Source organism: Pipistrellus kuhlii, unplaced genomic scaffold, assembly GCF_014108245.1.
Source record: "Pipistrellus kuhlii isolate mPipKuh1 unplaced genomic scaffold, mPipKuh1.p scaffold_m20_p_12, whole genome shotgun sequence".
Lineage (NCBI taxonomy): Eukaryota > Metazoa > Chordata > Mammalia > Chiroptera > Vespertilionidae > Pipistrellus > Pipistrellus kuhlii.
Window position 1 is genome coordinate 35,103,394 of NW_023425427.1, and position 26,882 is coordinate 35,130,275.

General features: G+C 42.7%; 1 protein-coding gene across 10 annotated transcripts in view; it reads left to right on the forward strand.

The window, feature by feature from the left end:
- Positions 1 to 13,399: 13,399 nt before the first annotated feature.
- SLC1A1 (solute carrier family 1 member 1) overlaps positions 13,400 to 26,882 on the forward strand; it is a 66,475-nt gene continuing 52,992 nt past the window's right edge. For 3 of the 10 annotated variants that reach the window (XM_036433945.2, XM_036433943.2, XM_036433942.2), the window contains exon 1: positions 13,407 to 13,630. In XM_036433945.2, coding sequence (XP_036289838.1) covers positions 13,540 to 13,630 — 91 coding nt within the window. In that variant the 5' untranslated portion in view covers positions 13,407 to 13,539. Of the gene's footprint in view, positions 13,631 to 26,882 lie in introns of all 10 variants that reach the window. The other 7 variants (XM_036433939.2, XM_045580164.1, XM_036433947.2 and 4 more) reach the window with 6 other exon arrangements.

Genomic DNA, 26,882 nt, shown 5'->3' on the forward strand with positions numbered 1-26,882 from the left:
AAATATAAAATATAGAAAGAAATTAAAAGAACCAGAAAGGGTAAATATATGAGTAAACATAATGAATATGAAATATATAAAAATAGTACTAATATTAATACAACTAATTCTGTCTTATTAGGTATTTATACTTATGTCAAATTAAAATGCACGACAACATAAACATAGAAAAGGTAGAGTTCATATATTCCAAGGTTCTCTCATTATGTGAGAAATATTGATTTATATTAACCACTAATAACTCAAGAATGATTGTATGAATGCAGTCATCTCCAGTGTAACCTCAAAAGGCATAAAGAATGTATGACCAACAAGTTGATTGGCATGAACAAAATAGTTGATTAAGCCAAAAAGAAATAATAAGAGCAAAAAAGAGCATAAAACAGGTAGGACAAATATTAAGTTGATAGAATCCAAATATATTTGTAATTTCATTAAATAAAAATACTCAATGTAAAAACTAAGATTTTTTAAATTCTATTCTCCAATTATAGTTTGCATTAAATATTATTTTATACTAGAGGGCCGTTGCACAAAATTCTTGCATGGGGGTGGTGTTCCTCAACCTGGCCCACACCCCCTCCAATCTGGTACCCCTCAGGGGATGTCTGACTGCTGGTAGGGATTGGGCCTAAACCGGCAGTCGGACATCCATCTCACAATCTGGAATGGCTGACTCCTAACCACTTGCCTGCCTGACTGCCTGATTGCCCCTAACCGTTTCTGTCTGCTAGCCTGATAGCCTCGTAATCATGCCCCTGCTGGCCTGATCGCCCCAACTACCCTCCCCTGCCAGCCTGATGGCCCCCAACTGCCCTTTCCTGCTGTCCTGATCACCCCCAGCTGCCCCGAACTGTCCTTCTCTGCCAGCCTTCTCACCCACAACTGCCCTCCCCTTCCAGCCATCTTGTGATGGCCATCTTGTGATGATACCGTGTGTTGCCACCTAGCCTTTTTTATATAGAATTAGTTTTAGGTGTACAGCACAGTAGTTAAACAATCATATTCATATATATATATATATATATATATATATATATATATATATATAATGTGTGTGTGTATATATATATATATATATATATATATATATATATATAATTTATTTTTTACAGAGAGGAAGAGAGAGGGATAGAGAGTTAGAAACATCAATGAGAGAATCACCAATCAGCTGCCTCTTGCACACCCCCTACCGGGGATGTGCCCACAACCAAGGTACATGCCCTTGATTAGAATTGAACCTGGGAATTTTTAGTCTGCAGGCCGACACTCTATCCATTGAGCCAAACCGGTTTTGGCACAATCATATTCTTTACAAAGTGTTCTTCCTGATAGTTCCAGTACCTACTTGGCACCATATATAGTTATTACAATACTAGAGGCCAGATGCACAACATTCATGCATGAAATTCAGCCCAACCTGTGCCCTCTCGCAGTCTGGGAGCCCTCAGGGGATGTCTGACTTACAGTTTAAGCTGGCAGTCGAACATCCTTAGTGCTGCCATGGAAGTGGGAGAGGCTCCTGCCACCACCTCTGCACTTGCCAGTGGTGAGCCCGGCTCTGACTAAGCAGCGCTCTCTCTGTGGGAGCACTGACAACCAGGGGGTAGCTCCTGTGTTGAGCAGGATAGGGCCAAAATGGGCTCTCTGACATCCCCTGAAGGGTCCCTGATTGCAAGAGGTCACAGGCCAGGCTGATGGACCCCACGGGTACATGATCAAAGGCCAGGGATGGGCACTGCAGGTTGGCCAGCTGGGGAGGGACAGTGGGAGGGCTTCAGAGACTTGTCCATCCCATCTTGCTCAGTCGCAATCAGCCAGATCCCAGCAGCAGGCTAACCTACCACCCGGAGCATCTGACCCCTATGGTCAGTGTACATCATAGTGACTGGTCAACCAGTCTACTGTCTGCCCCCTGTTGGTCAGTGCATGTCATAGCAAATGGTTGAGTGGCCTTAGCATATCATTAGCATATTATGCTTTGATTGGTTGTACGGATGACCTGATGACCAGACACTTAGCATATTAGGCTTTTGTTATATAGAATTATTGACTACATTCCCTGTGCTGTACTTTACATCCCCTTGACTTTTTAACTATCAATATGTACTTCTTAATCCTTTTACATTTTTCACCCTGAACTCCATAAATCCTCTCCCCTTGGTCAATCATCAGTCTATTTTCTATATGAATCTATTATTATTGTTGTTTGTTTGTTTGTTCTGTTCTTTATATTCCACATAGAAGTGAAATCAGATGATATGTCTTTAACTGATTCATATCACTTAGCATAATACCCTCGATGTCCCTCCATGCTACCAAAAATGGTAAGATTTCATTCTTTTCATGGCCAAGTAATATTCCATTGTGTATATGTACCACCACTAGTCTATTGGTGGGCGCTTGGGTTGCTTCCATATCTTGGCTATTGTAAATAATGCTGCAATGAACAGAGGGGTGCATATATTCTTTTGAATTAATGTTTTCAAATACATTAATTTGAAATACATACCCAGAAATGGAATCACTGGTTTATAAGGCAGTTCCATTTTTAATTTTTTGAAGTAACTCCATATTGCTTTCCATAGTGGCTACTGGTATACCAATCTGTATTTCTTCCGCAACAGTGCACAAGAGTTCCCTTTTCTCCATATCCTCACCAACACTTATTAGTTGATTTATTGATTATAACAATTCTATTTTTTATTTTTTTATTTTTAATATATTTTATTGATCTTTTACAGAGAGGAAGGGAGTGGTATAGAGAGTTAGAAACATTGATGAGAGAGAAACATACATCAGCTGCCTTCTGCACACCCCCTACTGGGGATGCGCCTGCAACCAAGGTACATGCCCTTGACTGGAATCGAACCTGGGACCCTTCAGTCCGCAGGCCAACACTCTATCTACTGAGCCAAACCTGTTAGGGCTGATTATAACAATTCTACTTTTTTAAATGTTTTTTATTGATTTCAGAGAGGAAAGGAGGAAAAAGAGAAGAAAATATCAATGATGATAGAGAATCATTGATTGGCTGCCTCCTGAACACCCCCTACTGAGGATTGACCCCTCAACCCTGGCATGTGCCCACTGACTGGGAATCAAACTGTGACCTCCCAGTTTATAGGTCTACAGTCAACCATTGAGCCACACCACAGGCAATTCATAATATCACCAGCTAGGTTAGTGATATATTTTTTTTTTCTTCTTCCAGAGAGAGGGAGGGAGAGGGGGATAGACAGTGACCTCCTCCTGGTACATGGGTTAATGCTCAACCACTGAACCACACCAGCAAAACAATGACAGCAATTCTGACAGGTGTAAGATGGCATCTCATTGTGGTTTTTATTTTGCATTTCTCTGACAATTAATGACATTCAAGCATTTTTTTCACATCTATTGAATGTCCTCTTTGGAGAAGTGTCTATTCAGGAAAGCTAAGATTTTTCAGACTGATAATGAACTCAAAGCCAGCTGTTTTCTGCTTTTAAAAAACATACTTCAAATAAGAAGGACAGAGAAGTTTTTAAAAGTATGGAAAATTATATATCATGAAAATACTAATTAAAATAAAGGTGGTATAACTTTACTAATATTAGAAAAGGAGACTTTGATAGAAAGTATTACTAAAGATTAAGATATTTCATAAAAGTAATTGTGTCCTCTTCACCTTTCTATAAGAGTCCGTAAGACTAAGAATATCTAATGACTCTCGCCTGGCATCCCCTAAAGTCAAATAGAGATTAAAATGAAAAGTCTCTGATTATGCTGTTTTATATTTTTGACTGAACTATCTAAATGTTTCATATACTTTTTAAATTATTAAAAATTTAAAAACCAGCCCTAACTGGTTTGGCTCAGTGGATAGAGCATCGGTCTGCAGACTGAAGGGTCCCAAGTTTGATTCTGGTCAAGGGCATGTACCTTGGTTGCAGGCATATCCCCTGTAGGGGGTATGCAGGAAGCAGCTGATCGATGTTTCTCTCCCTTTGATGTTTCTAACTCTCTATCCTTCTCCCTTCCTCTCTGTAAAAAAAAAAAAAAAAAAAAATCAATAAAAAATATATTTTTAAAAAATTTAAAAACCAATTTGTAAAATTTGAAAACAAATGGAAACCTATAACCCCAACTGTATATCAAACTGACAGCATAACCACAAGGGGGGAAAATATTGTATTTCAAGTGACATTTAGACACAGTAATTTGACTAAACATTATATATCCCTCAGGGGATATACCATGGGGATAGAAGAATGACAAAGAAATCTTAAGCTGCATTCAGTGGTCTTATTATTGGAAGTAATATTGATATTGCTTTTTTTTTTAATATACTTTATTGATTTTGTACAGAGAGAAAGGAAGAGAGATAGAGAGTTAGAAACATCGATGAGAGAGAGTCATCGATCAGCTGCCTCCTGCACACCCCCTACTGGGGATGTGCCCGCAACCAAGGTACATGCCTTTGACCGGAATCGAACCTGGGTCCCTTCAGTCTCCAAGCCGACGCTCTATCCATTGAGCCAAACCGGTTTTGGCTGATATTGCTTTTTAAACTATAATATGTACATTTAAGAATAGGAAATAAATACTTGGATCAATATCTTTAAGAACCAAGATTTTCAGAGTAAAGAGGAAAAAGTATACAAAGTAAATCAAAGTTTAACCAAAACTATCATCTTACATTTGAACTGGTTCACACCCATTAGGATGGCTATTACTAAAACAAAGAGAAAATAACAAGAGTTGATAAGAATGTGGCGAAATTATAACCCTATTCATTGCTGGTGAAAATGTAAAATGGAACGCAGTGTGGCTGTTCTTCAAAATATTAAACAAAGAATTACCCAGCAATTCCACTTCTAGGTATATACACAAAATCAATGAAGGCGGGGACTTGAACAGATATTTATTTGTACACCCATTTGCATTGCAACATTATTCACAATAGCCAAAAAGTGGAAACAATCCAAATGTTCATCAATGGATGAATGGGTAAACAGAATGTGCTATATACATACAATAGGATATTATTCAGTCTCTAGAACATTATGCTAAATGGGGAAAAAGAAAAAAAAAAAAAAAGAAAAAAAAACCACACCTGCCACAAAAAGTCACACATTCATAGATACAGAGAGTAGAATGGTGGTTGCCAGGAACTAGAGAAAAAAAGGGAGTGGGAGTTGATGTTTAATGGGTACAGGTTTTAATTCAGGAAGATGAAAAAGTCGTAGCAACAGATAATGTTGATGGTTGCTACAATGCGAATGTATGCAATGCCACAAAACCATACATTTAAAAAATGGTTAAAATGCCAAAACCGGTTTGGCTCAGTGGCCTGCAGACTGAAAAGTCCCAGGTTCGATTCCGGTCAAAGGCATGTACCTTGGTTGCAGGCACATACCCAGTAGGGGGTGTGCAAGAGGCAGCTCATGGATGTTTCTAACTCTGTCCCTCTCTCTTCCTCTCTGTAAAAAATCAATAAAATGTATTTTTTTAAGGGTAAAATATTTTACGAACATTTTACCATAACTAAAAATTTTGAATAGACAATATTATCATAGCATGAACTCATTATTTCTTTGTCTATTACTATAAACCATGTATTTCTGAGTGCTGGCCACTAAAAAGGCATAGCAACATTGACAACCCAGTGGCACTGAGTTTCCCCATCAGCAAGACTGTATTTTCCAAATGTTATTTTCACCTAAAAGGAACCCGGACCCTTTGAAGAAGTGGCTGGTTATAGTTCCAGGGCAAGAAATTTTTTAAAAAATATATTTTATTGATTTTCCACAGAGAGGAAGGAAGAGGGATAGAGAGCTAGAAACATCAATGAGAGAGAAACATCGACCAGCTGCCTCCTGCACACCCTCTACCGGGGATGTGCCCGCAACCAATGTACATGCCCCTGACCGGAATCGAACCTGGGACCCTTCAGTCCGCAGACCGATGCTCTATCCACTGAGTCAAACTGGTTTCGGCAAGAAATTTCTTGGGACACCTTGCTGATCCAAAAAATAAGGACACTATTGAAGACAAATGGTCCTGTCAAAAGAACATAGAAGCCAAAATGAAGGGGCACCCCATTACCAAATATGGAACAACCTGAGCAAGGAAAAGCATCATGATTATAATGGATTGAAGCACATTACTCCATCCAAAACACATATAAATCCACATGTCCATAATAACACTAATGAAAAACAAGAACACAAAACTTCATCAGTCATCATTGGAGGTTGCTAGTACACCATATTCATTATTAAGAAAACCAAGAAAGAAAAAAATTAAGCATGGATCCTGCCTTTTCTGTACAAACTGAATTTCAAGGTAACCAAATAGTTGATAAGGTTAAAAAAAATCTTTTTATGCAAGAATTCCAAAAATATGTTGAGAAGGAATGATAAAATTAAAATAGATTAAATAAAATGGTCTCAAGCAACCATCACCAACAGATGCCAAAGCCATATTCAAAAGGTTGATCATGAATTTATCACAGATGAATCAGGCTGACTATATCGGAATTCACTGTTCAAGTTTATCATTGCTAAATATCAAACCTCTAGTTCTAACCACCACCTTAGAGGAAAGTGTGGGGGTAGAGAACTCATTAGATGCTCCTGTGAAGAAGCACTCAGCCAAATCCGAATGTGAGGAATTTTGTAGGACAAAAGATTCATCCCTTTAACAAGCAAATGAGATGAGCGGTATCTGTTGTAGAATAAAATAAATTTTTTTAAAAAATTAACAACCCATTGTAGTGTGGACTTATTTGGATCCTGGTGTCCAGAGCATTATCCTCTTTGTTCCTGGCTGCAACCTGCCCTGCAGCATTTGTGGTTGAAAATCTGCAGCTGTGAAGTTTTCTGTCCTTACTCTTGGCTTCCCTTGGAGCTGAGAGGCACATCCTTGGTCTCATCTCAGCTACTGCTAGTAACAAGTAAGTGAGTCTCTTCATTAAGCCAGTTCGCATGGCTTTCCCTCAGACTCAGGATGGTCACTTCATCCTGCTATAACCATTCCACGGTCGTTGGCTCAGCATCCCTGCCATGAGGAACCAGGTGGTTAGGAAGTGAAATCTCAGAGCCTCTCTCTGCCTGACCACACTGCCCTGACACATTTGCGTTGATGCCTGGGAGGCAGCCTGCCAATAGGAGGTAGAAGACAGAGATGCACCCTCTTTCCTCTTACACCCCCTTCCAGGAAGAAGCCTGGAGAGAGAAAGCAGGACCAATTTCCTCCTCTCCCTTGCATCTTCCTACCATTCCCTTAACCAGAAAGTGGTGAGTTTTACTTCTAATTCCCTGATGGCTTCATCTTCTGCTGCGACAGAGTGACAGCTGCTTCAGGTAGAGAATGTTTTTCCTCCACTACAGGAGAATACTGTGTGGTGGGTCTTCCATGCTGGGATTTCGATATTCTAATAGGGAGATGTAGGTGTGGTAGGCAGCTAAACAGACACGAGCAGAGCAAAGACAATGAGCCAAGTTCAGAAGGTCACCAGGGTAGAAAGCCCCGGGTGCCTAGCAAAGGACAATTGTGGGACCTTTTCCTCAGGGTGACCTTCCCTCCCCTAGCATTTCTCTGGTCATGTGGCTTAGACCTCCTGACCTTTCCTCTGTTGAGTTAATATCTAGGCCTTAGTTGTATTTCAGCTCCAGGTCCAGAAAAGCAACAAAACCAGATAAGCAACACTATGGCTGCCCTCAGGACCAGCTACATTGAGTAATGACCCTCTGCTCTGGTGGTGACCAATCCATCAGTGGAGACCCAGATCCTGAAGAGACACACCTAGAAAGCTGCTAGATATTCTATTGAGATCTCTCCTGGGGCCTCTCCAAAAATATCCACCCTCAAAACCCTTAGGACAGAGGACCCAGGGCACTCTCCCTCCTGGGAGCATGCCCATGTCTTTCCCTCTCTCCACCCTCTCCCTCACTTCTAAGCTCCAAGAGCCCTTCCTTTACCTCTGTAACTTGTTTCCTAAGCCCATTTCTTCTACAAATTATTTTTTCTACCTCTGTGATTTTCCAAACAAATGTTCTCTTATTGTTTGAGCCTTGACTTTGAATTCTTTCCTAGCCAAGCTCAAGTATCATGTGGAGGTTGCTGAACCCAAGTCAGTCTGACCTCACTGGCCTAACACCTGGTGTGTTCTTGCTGCCCCCAACAAAGGAATATGGAACATTCTTTCTCAGGATAATAGTCTTTCCTACTACATAATCCTGGATAGTATGCAAACGTGGAATGTTACTACCTTTTTTTTTTTTATTCTTTCTGTAACAAATCCTAATCTCTCAATCTTTAGCCAATCCACCTTACTGGACAGTTAGGTTGTTTCCAACTGAACTGAGATGAACAATCCTTTGATATTTGTTGGTACAGATTTCTAGAGGTAGAATGGTTGAGTTAAAGAGTATAAACCCTTTTGATGGAAAATGTTACAAATTGTGTAATTATCCTCAGACAAGTTACAGAATTTTTTAAGACTACCAGTAGTGTATGACACTACTCATTTCTCCATACCTTCTCTAAGTTTACAACTTATCATGTTAAAATGATAAATTTTATAATTATGAATTTTAAAATTATCTTTATTCAGCTGGTGAGCAAATATTAGTTTAAATTGTTATTTTGTTGACTACTAGTGAGACTGAAAGTTTTTTCATATATTTCAAATATGTATTGACCATTTGTGTTTATTATTTTAAATAGTATCTTCAGATGAGGAAACTTAGCAGATGAGGAAACTGCTAAGAGGTAAAATGATTTGTTTAAGCATACACAGATTCTAAGAAGAAAATAACTTTTTTTTTCATATTCTAAAATGAAATGGGATTGTTCTTCAGTTTGTCAGAGTGAGCAATAAAGCCTATAGAGCAAAGTTCTGTTTAATCCAAGAGTTCAGGGATATCTAATATATAAGACTCTTCAGGCCAAATCATCTTTATAAAATATTGCTTGGAGAATTATTATGAAGATTTAATGAACTACAGTTATTTTACTCTTTAACTTATCAGTTTCAGATAAATTAAATCCAGATCAAGATTGGGAGATAGCCGGGACCGGTTTGGCTCAATGGATAGCTTGGGGACTGAAGGGTCCCGGGTTCGATTCCGGTCAAGGGCATGTACCTTGGTTGTGGGCATATCCCCAGTAGGGGGTGTGCAAGAGGCAGCTAATCGCTGACTCTCTCTCATCGATGTCTCTAACTCTCTATCTCTCTCCCTTTCTCTCTGTATAAAAATCAATAAAATATATTTTTAAAAAAAGATTGGGAGATAAAGAAGAGACTGTTAAAAAGTGTCTATGTTGACAGCATCCTTCTTATCATCCATTGGTCATGAATGGCTACACAGTTGTAGATGCTGAAGGAGACTCTGGTACTCCATGATCTCCTTCTCCCCATTACCACATCACGAGGACAAAGCAGCCAATTGAATATGTTTTATGATGGTAGAATGCAACCAGCAAACTGTTTCCAGGGATGCACAGAAGCTGATACCTGATTTTGTTTCTGAATGCCTTTTTTTTTTTTCATTTCTATAGCAATTGACATGTAAAACCAGGCTGTTACCTGCTGCTTTAACTTTGTGTGGCAAAGTCAAAGATTTCTTTCTGTAATAACTAACAAAAGAGTTCATGAGCCAACAACAATAATAATAAAAGAATAACAATAAAGGAAATGCTAGAGTTACTAAAATGTTTTTTTTTAAAAAAATACTTTAAAAACCACACTGGCCAAATTTAATCTAGTAAGAACTGACCAAAGGTGTATTTCAGCAAGAGAAAGGAATCTGAGGGACCTGGAAAAGGGAGATGTTAACATTCTTTTGGGGGAAAGGAAGACTCCTAACAATTCTTTCTATTTGACTTTAAATTTGTATCCCAGGAAAGTGAAGTTTTCGTTCCTGGATCTGAGGGTTCAAGTTCCCTCAAGAAGAGGAAAATGCCTTTTAACACATGTCCAGTTTGAGATCATTTGTGTTCATGACTATCCCATGGGGTTTCTACTCTACCCCTTCCCCAAAATGCTGCTTCCTATACCACTCCTCATTTTAAGTAAATAAATCATACAGAATTAGGCTCCAGTAGCAGCAATGGAGACAGAAATGTGAGAATTCAATCACTGTCCCTATGAAATGCATGCAGTTTCCAGTGGAGCACAGCATGTTGGGACATCTTAGTTACGGGTGGCTGGGTTCTTGAAGGTCTTGCATAAAGTAAAATTCACATAATTCAAGAGTAATTTTCCCACAACAATTCTGTATTTGTTCCTTAGATAAGAGGCAGAAGTTTAAGGCATGGATTGCTGCATTTAGTTTGAGGCAGACTACCTAGTCCAATCCTTGCTCCTCCTCCTACTAATGAAGAGAACTTATGCAAGTTACTTAACCTCTTCTTGCTTTAGATTCCTCAGCTGTAGAGTGAAGTTGATGATAATACACAAGATCTCATTTGATTAATTCTTCAAATGGCTCCATGAGGTAGCAATAGTCCCTATCTCATTAAGTTGTTTCAGGAATCCTAATGAGTTAATATGTGTAGAGTGGTTTAAAAAGATGCCTAGCACATAAGTGCATTAGAACTATTTGCTTACTAATTATTTTTTATTACCAGCTAAAGAGGAACAGCCATGTAGCAATAGCATAAATGCAGTTTATAATTCACTTGGCCCACCCACTTTGAACTTTTTAGATTTATTTAGGAGATCTCCATTATTTCAAAATGAGTGTATATATTTAGACTTTTTTATGTTGCACTATTTTAAATTTCTATAATTTAAATAAGCAACAAACAGATGTGTACTATATGGGCTTTGGGCATGAATGTGCAATAGATTTAGGGTTCATTGCAATTCTAAAGGGCAATTACTATCAATCAATATACAAGTGGTTCTGAAGTGGTTCTGGATATATACACAAAAGGCAGGCAACAAGAGCGAGGGTTGACTCAAAGGAAAACTAGTGATAATAATTCTTGTGGTCTAGACACTGGTCTAAGTCTTTTTAAAAATTTTAAAGTTAAATATAACTTTATTGTTATATTTAACTTTATTGTTGTTTTTTAGAGCAAGGAAAGGGGGGAGGGAGGGAGGGAGGGAGGGAGAGAGAGAGAGAGAGAGAGAGAGAGAGAGAGAGAGAGAGAGAGAGATCAGTTGGTTGCCTCTTGTACCCACCCCACCACCAGGGATTGAACCTGTAACCTGGATACGTGCCCTGACGAAGAATTGAACCCACTACCTTTTGATGTATGTGACAACGTTTCAACCAATTGAGCCACATGGGCCAGGGCTGGTTTAAGTATTTTATACGCATTGTATTCAATTCTCACAATACCTCCATTTTACAGATATAAAAACCGAGACAAAATGTTTAAGCAACTTGCCCAGGTCACCCAGCTGATAAGTAGTGGTGCTAGGATTTAAACCTAGATATTCTACTCCGAAAACTGAGATGTACTTTTCTTACTATACCTCAAAAAGTTATGATGTAAAAAGTTCGTTTTAGGTTGTCCTACTTTTTTCACTCTTCAGGGTTTGTTTACTTCTTTTTTTTAAAAAATTCTTTATTGTTGAAAGCATTACATATGACCCCTTTCCCCCTTTGGGATCTGTTTACTAGTACTTCTTAAATACTGCCATTACAACTGTAATAGGCATGGGTGTGCTAAATAAACATTTTTGAAAACACAGAAAGATAGAAAGCAAAAAGAATCAATAATGATATTATCACTCAAAGATGACCGTTGTTAAATTTTTGGTGCATGTCCTTCTAGACATGTTTCTAAGTTTGTGGTTTTGTTTTACATGTTTGCTTTAAGTTGTGATCAAATTGTATATACAATTTTAATCTTCCCCCTCAAAATACTATAACATGTGGTTTAGAAAGTTCAAAAAGTTCCTTATGAGCTTTATAGGCTGCGTAATGTGCCATCCCATGGCAGTTCCATAATAATATTTCCTATTCCTTTCATGTTGGACATCTGAGTACTTCCAGCTTTTTTACTCTGGGGTGAAAATCTACGTCCCCCTCTTTCTGAATTTCCTTTTTTTTTTTGGCATTTCCTCATGCCTTCCTCAGCACACAATGACCTTGATATCCCTCTACCCTTCCTTTACTTTCTGGAAAGGAAACTCATTCATACTAAAGTGCATATGGTTTGTGAAGCTTAGTGTATTATCTCTTCAAAGATAGCTGTATCAATTTAAGCCAAAAGAATGAAGTTCTAATTGTGAGATTTTAGTGACAAAAAAACAAAACAAAAAAAACCCTAGCTGGGGAGATCCTCCTACTTCCCCAATCAGAGAGTAGACTCCACAATAGCCAAACAGGTTCAGGGCTTACCTAATGTTAGTAAATCTGAAGAGAAGGCAGCCAGAGCTGTGAAGGTGGACATGTGGTGAGAGGAGGGAACGAATTTGTATAACCAACAGCGGTGAAACACTGGCTAGAAGAATGGAAGAGAACTAGGAAATCGATTCCGCAGTACAGAGTAAATTCGGGACCCCTTACCTCTTTTCCCCAACTCTCCTGTCAGCCTTTCCAATCCATTTGGCTTTAGGATGGGGCCCGCCCACTCCTCAGAACCGGATCTCAGTCCTAACCTCTCTGCCAAGACTCACAGTTTTGGGGCCTTTGTCAGCCACAGAACCACTCGCAAGGAGGAAAAGTAAAGTTCTAAGAGGGCCTGTTCCAAGACCTGGGTCCACAGATGGTCTTGTTGGCCCTTCACCTCCCCGCCACTCAAGGAGGAGACTTAATAATACCTGGGGTCGAGGGGGCGAGGGGATCCCCTATGAAAGTCCAGGTCTCTTCCTTTCCCTCCTCCTGGAGGCTGCATGGGAAAGCAAAGGGGACCCAAGAGGGAACTCAGTTTCCCCCCAACTCCTCCTGCCCAGAAGAGCGCCACGTTCCCCAGGGATGCGCTGACAATGGCTGGTGTGGAGAAAGGGGACCAGAAGGAGTGTGCAGGGTCAAGGCCAAAGCAAAGGGGTCAGTGGCTCCTCCCGCTCTGGATTACGCTGAGGAGGGAACCCTAAATGCGAAAACCTAGCCAGACTTTTTTTTTTTTTTTTTTTTTAAGGCGAGACATTCCGGGAGAAGGCGGGGTCCCGCAAGTCCCCGGAGGAGCTCCTGGGCTGCAGCCCAGCGCAGGGCGCGCTCCCACGGCTGGCTTCCCCCGGCCCCGCGGGCGCCGCACACGCACCGCCCGCCTCCCGCGGCCCGCTCCGCCCTCCCCTCTCGCTGGTTGGCACGCGCGCCGCCCAGGAGGAGCCGGGCGCCCCGCCGCGCAGTCACCGAGCAGGAGGCGCAGGAGGCGCGGCGCACTGATCTCAGGTGGCGGCGGTGACAGCAGCGGGGACGGCAGGCAGCTCACACCCTCTCCCCGCAGCTCCCCGACGCCGCCGCGTCCCGCCTCCTCTCTGCGCCGCGGAGCCCCGCCGGCCCCCGATCCCCCCGCGGCCCCGGCGCGCACCCCCGAGCCCCGCGCGCGCTGTAGCAGCCGCCCCGGCGGCCCCGAGCCCTGCCGCCCGCCATGAAGAAGCTGGCGAGGAAGGGATGCGACCCCAAGCGCTTCCTGAAGAACAACTGGCTGCTGCTCTCCACCGTGGCCGCCGTGGTGCTAGGTGAGCGGAATGGCACGCGCCCCGGCGCCCAGGCCTCGTGCGGGCGGGCGGGTGCAGGGGTGGGCCGGGCGTGCGCACCCAGTGCCCGGGTCCCCGTGGCTTCGGAGCGACCCCACGCGGGAGCTTGCCTCGCCCACGGTGTTGTTTTGTGCACGGGAAGAAGAACAAAGCTCATTGGAGCTCCCATGTATGGGTGCCCCAGGAGCTGAGCTGCCGGGTCCTGCTTTACCCCTTCCCCCCCCCCCAAAAAAAAAAAAAACTATCAAAAGGGTTTGGAAGGGGAAAAAGGAAGCAAGTAGCTCTCGGTTCTGGTTCTTCCCCAAGTGGAAACAAACATGGGGGAGAGGGTGTTGAATGGTATCTGCTCTCCAATTTTTGGTCTGAACCGCGCTACCCAGACAGAGATGTGGATTACAGTTCCCATTGGACTGGACTGCCAGGGCGGTAGAGTGGGGTGTTGCCCCTGCTTCCCAGGGGGCAATGTCTGGAAAGGTGCCTTCCTAGGCAGCGAGCACGAACTGACTGCTGGCACCCCGTTTCTGAAAACCTGCCGCATTGGTGCCAAATTCCTGGGTGATGGGAGTGGGGAGAAGAGACCTACCTAGCAGAACTGTTTTCCCCCTTCTCTAATCCCCAATGGTGTAGACATCGGCTCCCTGACCTTCCTTACTCTCCACACTGTTCTTCTATTGAAAATAATTTTTCAAGTCATATTTGTTTTTTCAATAAAAATGTATTGCAGTGATTCACGCCTGGCAGATCTCTGGACTGGGTGGATGTCTGAGCCATTGCTCAGAGGTATGAGTTGTTCCTGTTTGGGCTCTGGATTTCTGCCAGGTTGTCTGTTTTACAACTTGGGCTCTGGGGATGCTCCTCTTTGAGTTGGAGCCAGCTCTGTCTCCTTCACTCTGAGTTCTCACAGGTGAGGACACACAGGAGGCGAGACTCCTTCTAAGTCCCCACCTTCCACTTGGAAACAGAAGCTGGGACCCTCCCGCTGGCATGGTTCAGGACTTGAGTGTCAACCTATGAACCAGGAGGTCTTGGTTTGATTCCTGGTCAGAGTGCAGTCGGCACCTCCCTCTGCAGCTGCTACTTCTGCATCTCAGAATATTTGGGGTTGCCTGCTCCCTCACGTAACCCTCCAGAAACTTGTGCAAAGTAAAGTCAGGTTTCTAGTAAATAAGTTATCGTTCTCTGTCTTAGCAGAGGCCATTTGTGGGAGGAAAGCAGAGAAGTAGAGAACCAAGTCTTGACCACTTACCTCTACTGTGTCTCCCCCTAGAAAGGCGAAGTGGCTTCGGGTGGTTTTAGGGAAGATTTCTCTTTCCCCGCCGTGTTCAAATGACACTTGTCGCAAAGACAGTCATTAGAATTCCCTGCGGTCAAATAGATGAGAGGATCTTGATTGTTTTCTTCATGAAGAGAGTCCAGAATTGATGCTATCTCTGTTTAAGAACATTTTTCAAGGGTAACCCTAGTCTGACATTTCCCTCCCAATTCCCTGTGGAAGTGGAATCCTGCTTTTTCAGCCATGGGGTTCTCCAGAGAGACTCGCCTGTTAACCGAGTGTTGCTGGCTTGGAAAGGGTTTTGAGCAGTTGTCCCCTGGCCATTAGAGCCTGTTGCGTAGGTACACCTTTGGAGTCAAGAAGGATTGCTTGCCTGTTTTGTAAACCTGGCATTTGGTCCTGATGGTCATTTTCCCTTCACTTCTAATGTGAGTGAGCCCAGGATCTTGATTCAGAAAGAAACCCCCATATAAACATTGTAAAGGCCCAGCTGAAGTCTTCCTAGACATTTTCCCCTCCAGGAGCAACACAGGGTAGTTCCCTAGTGTTTCTGCTCCTGGTCTGAGAAGTGTCAAGCCTGGGCCACCCCCAGTGTACCCATCCATCACGGGCACTTCCCAAGATCCTCTTTTTTCCCCCTTTCTTCGGAGCACTGGGCCTGTGTGGATATTACTAGTACACCTGTTTATGCTATCTCATTAGTTTAACCAGAAGTGAAATTCCAGCCAACTTATAGCAGTGACACAGAGTCCATTCCTAAGAACTTACTAGTTCATGATATTAAGTTTATTTTTATGATCTTAGTTGGTACAGAAAATCACAAATACTGTCATGCAGTTTCCCTTCTGGGCCTGTTAGCACGTGGATCTTAAAGATGTATGAACTCTTAAATAATGAAGGGCTGATTGCATCCATTAAAATGTTGGTCCATGCTGTAATTCAGCAGCCTTGACAACATTCAAATATTTTTATTATTAAAATGAGGGGCAAAAGTATGAAGCAGCTTAAAGTCTTTGATTTTTCAAGACATAGTATATCTTTATTAGGTGTGAAAGTTCATTCTTTCCATGGACAAGAAGATACTAACTGCTGAACATTTTTCTCAGATTCTTAGTCAGGAGATAATGGGACTGTATAGTTAAATAACCAAATTTGTTAATTTCTGTGAAAGCCTACAAAGCTAGAAATAATATCTTGGCTATTCAACTGAGAGGCCTTTACACAAAAAACTATTACGGACAGTTTTCGTTGCCTTCGTGGCAGTTCTTACAGGCTTTATCGTGCTTCTTTATCGTGCTTCTGTGGTGTAGTAGAATGAGCACAGAGCCTGGAGTTGATAATGCTGGATTTGAATTCTGGCACTACCAGACTCTACCATTTAGCCAAATCTCTCATTCTCTGGGATCCTCAATGTCCTCATCTGGAAAATAGAGGTATTTTTCATGACTTCATCTGTTATTAGGGTTGATTAATATAGTGTGAAAACACACAGTTGTAGCACAGAATAAGCACTTCATAAGTGTTATCTTAAGGTAAATCGCAATAATTTTATTTTGAGGAAGTTAATATTTTCTTACGAAATAAAGTCTCCTGGTATTTCTGTTCTGCTTTGTATCTGCCTTATACTACAGAGTCCAAGGTGATCCGAGTGTTTGATGGCATGCTGTATCTAAGGCCCAGGAGTAGAGAACCTTTTTTGTCTGCCAAGGGCCATTTGGATATTTATAACATCATTCTTGGGCCATACAAAATTCTCACCTTAAAAACCAGCCTGCTATATTTGGCCAAACATTTAATTAACTCGCCCCTAATGCCTTGGCAGGGCCAGACCAAATGATTTCTCGGATCTTAAACAGCCCATGGGCCATATGTTCCCCAAATACCAGCCTCCGGGGCACTATTCATTTTTTTTAAAGGATATTTTTTAAATGATTTTTTTTAAAGACTTAATCGTTTTGTCTTGTGCCCCATAGCTCGATTCTCAATTCATTTAACAGGCTGAAACAGTGAGGGAAGAATTTTTGTGCTTCAAGAGGGAATTCTGTTCACACAGAATCGCGGGATGAGAACGCTGTGCCAGGGCATTCTATTGTAATTCCGGTCACCCAATACTCATATTGGGCCGAATGTTGGTAAAGCACTCAGGGGTCCGCACCCTGTTCACAGCATAAAGCCTGGTCTTTCTGTCCAGACAGGTTGTGCTTTATCTCAGTCATTGGGAAAATCTGATTTCTAGCTTACGGATTTTTTTTTTTTTTTTTTTTCAGGAAAGGAAATAGATGTTACTTACACCACAGAGCTAGCGAGCTTATTTATTCTGAATAATTTTCTTTGGAGTACCCAAGGAAGCAATCCTTTCTAGATTCAGATTCCATTGCCTACAACCAAGAACCGTTCTTAGGAATACCCTTGCCTCAGCCTTGCACTTCCTGCACTGGAATTCCTGTAGATGCATATCTGGCAGTGCTGATTTTGAGTCACGGGATATGCTTTCTTGCTCTGCCTGTTTTTATGTGTCTGTGAAACCCCTGAGGACAGGGGCGAGCCGCAGCTCAGGCTAGTTCCAGGCCCAGCTCATCACCTGCGCGGAACCTTGCATACGGAACCTTGCGTACCGCAATGTTCAAAATAGATCTTGTTTTTCAGGAAGATCATTTGTTGTGGCAGAACCCAGGCCTGGTACTGCTGGGCCTCTAACCAGCTAGCTCAGCCTTGGAATGTGCCTGCAATAGCCAACGCTTAAATCTTTCATTCATTCAACAAGTATATATTAGGCACCTACTGTGTGCCAGGGACTGCTCTCGGGCTAGGGCATACAGCAGTGAACAAAACAATAAAAACCCTGTCTTTCTGGAACTTTTGTGTAAGTGGAGAGAGGTAATTTATTCAGTAAACAGAATAAACTGGTAAAAGACAATGGAGTTTATTGGAGGGGGAGGAGTGGTTCTAGAGCAGTGGTTCTCAACCCTTGTATGCCGCGACCCTTTAATGCAGCTCCTCATGTTGTGGTGACCCCCAACCATAAAATTACTTTTCTTGCTACTTCATAACTGTAATTTTGCTACTGTTATGAATAGTAATGTAAATGTGTGTTTTCTGATGGTCGTAGGCGAACCACAGGTTGAGAACTGCTGCTGTAGCCTAAGACCATTTGAGCAGAGAAGCGACTTGGTCTGGTTGTATTTTAATCAGCTCTCCTGGGCACCTTTTTTTTTTTTTTTTTTTTTATCATAAACAAAAAGAGATACCAGTTTAGGAGGCTAGCACAGTTAACCTATGTATGTATTTTACTTGTTACCCTTGTCTAATCTCATTTCCATCATGGCTAGTGAAATCTTAGGAAATGCTTATGGAAAAAAAGTGTGCAATTATAAGGTAGCCATTGTTGCGATTATATAGATGAGAAAACTGAGATTCAGATAATAATTGGCAATACCGGATGGTCCTGTTCCTTCCCTTCTCCTCCAGGCTGCTTCTCCTCCTACGTCTTGCACCCCATCTCCTTGCTGATCCACCTGGGAGTCGTGGTCCTCTGGCTGAGTGCTGAGGCGGAGTGGGGAGTAGGAGTTCTGTACCACGAACTGAGACTGAGAAGGGGCAGCAGTGTGTCTCCAAGGGACTCTCAAAGGCAGTGGAGAAACATCACTCCAGTGGCATTTGATGAGCAGTCTGATCTCCACTCCGGCTCAGACCTACCCTCACCCCTCTGCCTATGAGCCTGCCTTGCTTTTCTTTCCGCCTCCAAATTCTGCCCTTCCTACCTTTTAATTAGGTGACTTGGTGTGACGGGAGTAGAGGGTGCGATTAAGTGACAGGGGAAAAACAAAAAAAGCAAGGCTGCGCAGGAGGTCGGGGGTAGATACTGGGGGACCTGCAATGCCATGTTGACGAGTTTGGACATGATCCTGAGGATGAATTGAATTGAGTAGTAACAAGCTCTGAGCTCTGCTTAGAAAAGGTCACTGAGGTGGATGGATGTGGAAAATGAATCCAAAAAGGAAGCAAACGTGCAGGTGGGCTGACCCCCAAGGGTTTACTGTGAAGGTCCAGGCAGGGAGAGATGGAGACCCCCCACTAGGCAGCAGCATTGGGAGGGGAAGGGAAAAGACAGCTGTGCCATGTCTTCAGTGGGTTAACCTGAGGGGGTATGGCTGGGTTTGGTCCATAGGAGGAGAAGGTGACCTCTAGCAGAAGAGGGCATCCTGGGAGGGACACCAGCTTGAAAAGAATTACGATGCTCTCTCACTGTACAGAGCCAATGTCTACTTAGTATTTATTAGTTAGACTATATTCTAATTTTCTGTCTGTCTTACTGCCCGTAAGTCTGAGGGAAGGAATTCTGTGTTGGTCCTCTTAGTACCCACAGCACCCGTCACATGGCTAGTAGTCTCAATACATGAGTTGAATTGTTGAGTTAGACCCAGAGAGTTAGTAAGGCATTGTTTTGGTTTATTGAGTGAATAAATGAGCTCAAAGTCTAACTTGAAAATAAAGTGAGAACATAAAGTAAATGAGACTCTAAAAAGTTATGTAAGAAAGTATATCTGATAGTTAAACTCTCTGGGCATTTGTTTCTTATCAGAAAGAAGAGGGGTTTGGATTAGGTAGAAGAGCAAAGAGGATTTCACTCATGTGCCAACTCCCATTTATGTCCCTTATGCTACGCTTGTTGAGAATGGATTGGAAACAAAAGTTCTGAAATTGATTGCTTATGTCTGTCAAAGGCTTAGGATCGGGAAGTAGTAGCACGTGTTCTGGATAGAAAATCTCTTGAGGTTCCTTTTAGCTTTATGAACCTTTAGTTCTATGATTGTACTGTAATTCCTTGGTTCATTGCTAGGAGGCAGAGAACCTCTTCCATAAGGAAATAAGGGAGGGTTAAAAGCCATTATTGGAGGATAAAATGACCTTGACATTGACTCAGTTGTTCTGCATTTGAACTGTTTAATCAGTGACTTGAGTATAATAATGTAAATGGTATATGGGGCTATTATGAGGGCAATGTTCTGTGACAGCATTGGATTATCCATTAGAGTAGTAATATGAGTTCAGTAAGCCTATGTTATTTCTAGATGTGTATATGTATTTTGCACATAGCTACCCTATGTACCTTAGAAAGAAAGGTCCTTTAGCTGGCTTGGAGTTCCACATAGTGAACAATTAGGAAAGGAATTTTGGGCTTTGAGTGACTATTTTTTAAATCAAATCAGAACCCACCAGATTTAGGGAATCACTAAGATGATTCTGATTTTTTGGTTGTTCTATGCATAGTATGTGCCTTAAGTCTATCAAACCAAAACCTCACACAAAATTATAAAATAAACCTTAAAATTTCATTTTAAGTGTTAGACACCTTACATCAGGGTTGGTATAAACATTCTTCGTGTATCTGTTGGGGAGGACTTTGAATGTAAATCGCTAAAAGTGCATAGAAAAAGCAAAGGGGCTAAGAGGCTGTGTGTCTGTCTGTCTGTCTGACTCCTTCAGCTTTAGTACTCAGAAAAGAGAAGGTTGTTGATAAATACTCAGTATCTTGTTAGATGTTGCTTAATCGGTGATGCAGTGTTTACAGATTTGAGCAGCAGGCATAAGAGATAAGGGAAGCTTCACATGACTCAAGAAGTAAGAAATGACTGTGTGCTAAGTCAGGATGTGGTAGGGCTTGTGCAGTGCCTGAGATTTAGGGTAAAAACCCTGAGTTAGCGAGACAAGGCGGATGTAAATGAGTGAGAAAAGGATTTCCACATTAATTAACTGTGAGAAATTGTGATTACCTTAAATAACTGTCCTGGAGGGAGGGAGTCGGTGACACGCCTCCTGCCAGGGGAGCTCTGTTGGCCTGAGGGATTTGCAGACCTCCCTGGTGTTGGTGTCGCTGGAGATCGGGGGTCACGTTTACTGTGGGGACTGGAGCCCTGTCAAAGAAAGTGCACTCATTTTAGATGACGTCGAGTGGCCCATTTAAACTCCCCTGCAGCAGTGTCTGTTAGAGTAGCACGTGTTTCAGTGGCCTTCCCTGTTTTGAATGTTACCCATACAGTCTAAGAGAAGGCAGCGTTGGGGACAGTCCTGTTAAGCCAATAACTCACTTCGGAGCTGTAGGTTAGCTCACGGACAGATTTGGAAGGAGGTAACTCATTACACTTGCTGAGGCAACAGCCCCGCATTGCAACAAAGAGTGCTCTGTGGCAATTAATGGGCTGCACAGGGACACCTCTGTTAATGGAAAGGAAGTGTTTCTGTGACGTGCTCCTTGCCAGAAGTTTTGCTAACCCTGGGTTTGCACCGCCTGCCCCATTACCTACCAGGGGTAGGCTATTTCCTTCCCAGCAAATCCTCCTGAATTTTCTGGGATGGATGGACCCAGGCTCAGTCACAGAGAGTTCACGCTGGGTCCCAGATCATTCTTCTCCCCGGGGGTAGGCCCAGCTGGGTGAGCTCACGGCCGCCATCCCACTCAGGCTGGGAGGACACTATGCCTCATTTTCCACCTGGAGACCCGGGACCGCAGTGAGGAGATAAGACCCTCTCACCAGTCACCGCATGCTCAAGTTGAAGGGTTGGTTCCCAGGGCCCTTTGGGTTGCAGAGTCCCTAACCATATCCACAGACAGAACGGTTGTGACAGCAGATCATGTGTCCAGGAAGGCTCCTGGATCTAGCATGATGGGACTTTCCACTAGATCTGCATGTTGAAGCAAAGAGATGGCCTTTGGGGTCAGAATTTCAATTCAGAAAGCGCCTTCGAGGGGTCCACACTGTGTGTCTTTACTCTTATTACGGCCCTGAGACAACATCTCTGGCCTCAGTGCTCTCAAGTGGCTAAAACTGCATTTAGTTACTCAAATAAGAGGGAATCCCTTGCCGGAGATAGCTTAAGTGAGATCATACACTAGTCATTAAATTACTTTTCTATCACGGTTCTATTGCTTTAGAGTTACCTGGTTCCTTATAACTCAGTAAAGAATTAAGTCAACAAAAAAATCCACCAGCCCCAGAAATGCTTAACTATAGAAAGCCTAAAGTCCAAGCCTCTTCGCATTCCTGGGAAATAAAGTGATCTGGCGCTATTTCTCTGCGTATTTCATATACTTAATTGTTTTCCGAGCCATCTAACTATGGTATAGGTTTCATATGAGATTCCCCAAATTATAGACAAAGAGGTAGACATTTTCCCTTTTGAAAAGTTCTTTCTCTTATGGTTAGCCAAGTGTAATAGCTAATATTTAGTGAGGGCTTGCTATGAGATGGATGCACATTTCTTCTCCATTTGACCTTTAGACAATGAAGTAGAGCATTTACTTATTTTACAGATGAGGGGACTGAGACTTACAAGGCTTAAGTTATCTAGCCAAGGTCAGAGTCAGAGCTGGGATTTATACCCGGGACTGCTTGACTGCAAAACTTAGGTTATTCACCATTAAGCAAGGCTACTTCCTGGCAAACCTTGATATACCTAATTGAAATTTCAGTTCAGAACTGGCCCGTGTTTCTCAGTAGTTAGAGCATTGTTCCACACACCAAAGGGTGACTGGTTTCATTCCCAGTCAAAGGCATGTGCCTCAGTTGCAGATTCCATCCCTGGTCTTTGTTGGAGTGTGTACAGGAGCCAACTAATCAATGTGCCTTTCTCACTTCAATGCTTCTCTCTCTCTCTCTCTCTCTCTCTCTCTCTCTCTCTCTCTCTCTCTCTCTTTCCTTCCCCTTCCCTTTCCCTTCCCCTTCCCCTTCCCCTTCCCTTCCCTTCTCCTTCTCCTTCTCCTTCCCCTTTTCCCCTTCCCCTTCCCCTTCCCCTTCCCCTCCCCTCCCCTCCCCTCCCCTCCCCTCCCTTTCATGCTTTTTAAAAAAAATCAGTGGACTGTGGGGATAATAAAAACTGAAAAGAAAAAAAAACAATGGGAAAAATATCCTTGGGTGAGGATTTAAAAAAGAGAGTTCAAATCATTCTTGCAGACTTCACTCTTGGCATCCTAGATAATAAAAGGCTAATATGCAAATAGACCAAACGGCAGAACGACTGAACAACCGGTTGCTATGATGTGCACTGACCATCAGTGGGCGCATGCAGTACATGGTGGGCATCAACAGCAGGCCTCCGAGCATGGAACATGGATGGCATTGGCTACAGTGAGAGGGTGGAGCAGGTGAGCAGGGATGCCAGGCCAGGGCGAGGTGCTGGTCACTGTCATTGGGGCAAGCCTCTGGTGGTTACTGAAAATTCTTTGCTTCCACACGCCACGGTCCCACCGGGTGCTCGCACCAGCTGCCAGCTCCTGGCAGCAGTAGGAGTGGGGCTGCAGGCAGACAGGGGACTGGGGGCTGTGGTGGGAGGGATGGGCCATGCAGGGACGTGGAGGATAGGCTGTGAGACCTACCCCTGTGCCCACCATAGCCTCATGGCCCACAGTTCCTTTCAAGGTGCACGAATTCGTGCATTGGGCTCCTAGTAACTAAATAAAACCTGTTATCATCCCTCTTTCTCCATTCCTTCTCTTTGTCTCTTGCCTATTCTTTATTCTGTCCCTTAACTTGGAGCATTCACAGCATTTAGTCCTTTCACTATTCTTTGTAAACCTTCCATTTGAACTTGCCTCATCCTTGCTTTACCCTGATGTGTTGTACTTTCCTACCCTAGTATTTTTGCTTGTGTTTCACCCACTGCGGTCCCACCCATCCTTGAAGATGGGTCTAATTTTTACTTTCATCATATAGACTTTTCTGACTACCACAGTCAGAGATAATCTCTCTTTGCTGTACTCCAATAACACTTAATTTACATCCCCAAGTTACACTGCATTTGCACCACCACTCCCAGTCCTGCTCGAGGCAGACATCACTAATTGATTACAGCCCTCTTTGCCTCGGAGCTTTGTGACGGCCTCAGAATCCCCAAAACTATACTCCAGACAACCTCTGTTAATCAAAGGGAATGTGCAGGTAAGATGAAAAGTATTGTGCATTACTGTGAAAATCTACTCATTTAGCATTTAATTAGAAACTCGATTTAAATCAAAAAAGTATTGATGTTCCTGGTAAGAGATGCAGAGTTGAGGTCTGTGTTTTGTCTTGGTCTGTCAGATTCAGTATGTGCACAAATATTAATAACACGAGCCTGATAGATAAAAATTAAAAAATAACATGATCCCACATGTGGTAAGTGCTATAAGAAAGCTACAATGTACCACGGTCCTTCAGCAAGAGATGGGATTGAGAAAGGGTCCTGAAGGATGCCAGGAATGGCCTTGAGCAGCTGTGCCTGGATTCCTAGGCCTGAGAATTGGGGAGAGTACAAACCCAAGTAAAGATAAGCATATGAGTAAGGAGGTCTTTATCCTATCTTGAGTCCAATTTCAGTATTGTGTGGAACTACTATTACTACTACTACTACTACTACTACTATTATGACTTCTCTTTCTTAACTCAGTTTCCTGAGAATTAAAAAAAAAAAAGTGCACACTCATAGCATTGCACCTACTTAGAGGAGGTGCTTCAAGTATTTTTGATTGATTACAAAACCTTCATTGAATAAGAGGCAAATCCTTGACAAACCTATCCCACTGATCCCCTACTTACCTACCTATTTGTATCAGTTTTTTGAGTGAAGACTCGGGGGAATTCTTGCCCAAGCTGAAATATCCTAAATATACTTTACTAGTTTGGGGATCCCAGAAGAGCAAGCCTTGAACATTTTTGAAGCCATTTTATTATGAGCTTAGCCTGGCCCTGAAACTCCCAGACTGGAGGGCATCTCTCTACCTGAGGAAGACCTGAGGGTGCCCAGACCAGTGCCAGAACAGTCTAATCTTCAGAGAGCTCTCTGGACTAGAAAGAATGGAAGATCCATCTGGTTTCCCGAAGTTGGACCATGGCTGGAGCTGAATCAGCTGTGGATGGTACAGTCTTTTCGAATGTAGTCTTTAGCAACCTCTCTCTTTTTTGTTTTTTCAATTATGGTTGACACCACCTGGCCTGTGTGGCTCAGTAGTTGAGCATTGACCTAGGAACCAGAAAGTCACAGTTTGATTTCTGATCAGTGCACATGCCCAGGTTTCGGTCTTGATCCCCAGTAGGGGCTTGCAGGAGCCGTTCAATGATTCTCTCTCATCATTGATGTTTCTATCCCTCTCTCCCTCTCCCTTCCTCTCTGAAATCAATAAAAATATATCTAAAAAGGGGGGGGGGGAGTTACAGTTAACATACAATATTATACTAGTTTCAGGTGTACAATATAGTGGTTAGACATTTATATAACTTATGAAGTGATCACCCCAATAAATCTAGTCCTTATCTGACACTGTACAGCATAGTTATTACAATATTATTGACTGTGTTCCCTGCTCTGTACTTTATGTCTTTGTGAGCAATTCCAGTTTCCTTTAGCGAACTTGTTTTTCTCCCTTCATGCATCCTCTCACATCCTTGTCCATTTTCTGCCCATCTTTCTCCCTGTCTGGAGATTATTTTTGTGACAAGTAATCAGCCTGTCTGCGCTGCTTGTTCTGCTTGGATAAGCACTAAACTTGGTCATTAAGAGTCTGAAAATGGGATTTTACTTTTTTTTTTATCAGCAGAAGTTAATTGTCAACCAGGAGACATCATAGGTTTGCTCCATCTCTGCGTCCCCTTCATTTATTTCTTTTTTACATCTAGAGAACGACTTAAGTTTTCACTAATGGAGGAGAGTCTGAGGTCCCCTGAGTAATGGAGCTTGAGATCCAGAACCCACAGACCCTGAGAAACATACCCAGATCACCCCTGGAACTGGTTTGCCACCTGCACCGAATATTAGTATTTTCTACTAATCTTTAGCTAGCTTGTTTATTTTGAAAGGGAAAAAAATCTAAAAACTAAAAGTTTATAAACTATTGTTTCAGTGAAAATGATGGAGAGTAAGGTTTGGTTGCTTTTTCAACTTCCAATGAGTAACCATAGGAGTCTGGACTCACTGACTCTTAGACCTAGAACCCTGGAGTTCCCTGAAGTGGTGCTCATCTCTGAGCTCTTGCAGGATCTGTAAATCCCGCTCAGTACTCCTCTGTGCTCTGTGCTCTGCGAAAAGGGGCTGGCCAGTGCAGTGGGAGGGGTGTGCACCTGTGACTTTTTGCTTGGATTTTCTCTTTCTTCCTACAGACAGATTTTATCTCCACCCAATGCCTCAGGGAACATCTGTTGTCTGTGAGGGAAATACTGAGAAAGGAGATTAAAGATCCCCATAAACATAAAACATTTTGAGATTCCAAGAATAAAAACCCTCAGTGTTGCTGTGAAAAGACTGTACTCCCCATGTTTGAAGACCCTAGAAGACGAGGCCATCTTTGTGGGTTTGCTGGGGTCCAGCTCTCATCCTGCACCAATAGGCAGCTGGGCCCTTTTCAATGGCTATATGGCCTCTTTAACGTTATCCATGTAAGTGTTCTTTCCTTTCACAAACAAGCTGGCCTGGTTTAGCCTTTATTCTCCCAGTGAGGATTATGAGAAGCATCTGAGCTATTACAGACAGAGATTGCAGACCCAGCCTTTCAACATTACAGACCACTTTCATTTTAAGAAAATTCATAGCCCTGGCTGGTTTGCCTCAGTGGATGAAACATCGGCCTGTGGACTGAAGGGTTCCAGGTTCAATTCCGGTCAGGAGCATGTTCCTGGGTTGCGGGCTCAATCCTCAGTGTGGGGTTTTGCAGGAGGTAGCTGATCAATGATTCTCTCTCATCGCTGATGTTTCTCTCTCCCCCCCTCTTCCTTCCTCTCTGAAGTCACTAAAAAAAATTTTTAAAAAGGAGAAATATCATAGAATTCTTCAAATATGTCTTAACTACTTGGAAACAGAAGTAAACTTTCCTGCGGTCCTTGGAGTGGGGAAGGAGAAGTGAGAGGTACAGCTCCACAGAAATTGGGGGTTGGGATCAGGAGGGAAGGGTATACAGCTGGCCGGCAGGACTGGTGGTTAGGAATCATGGAGAAT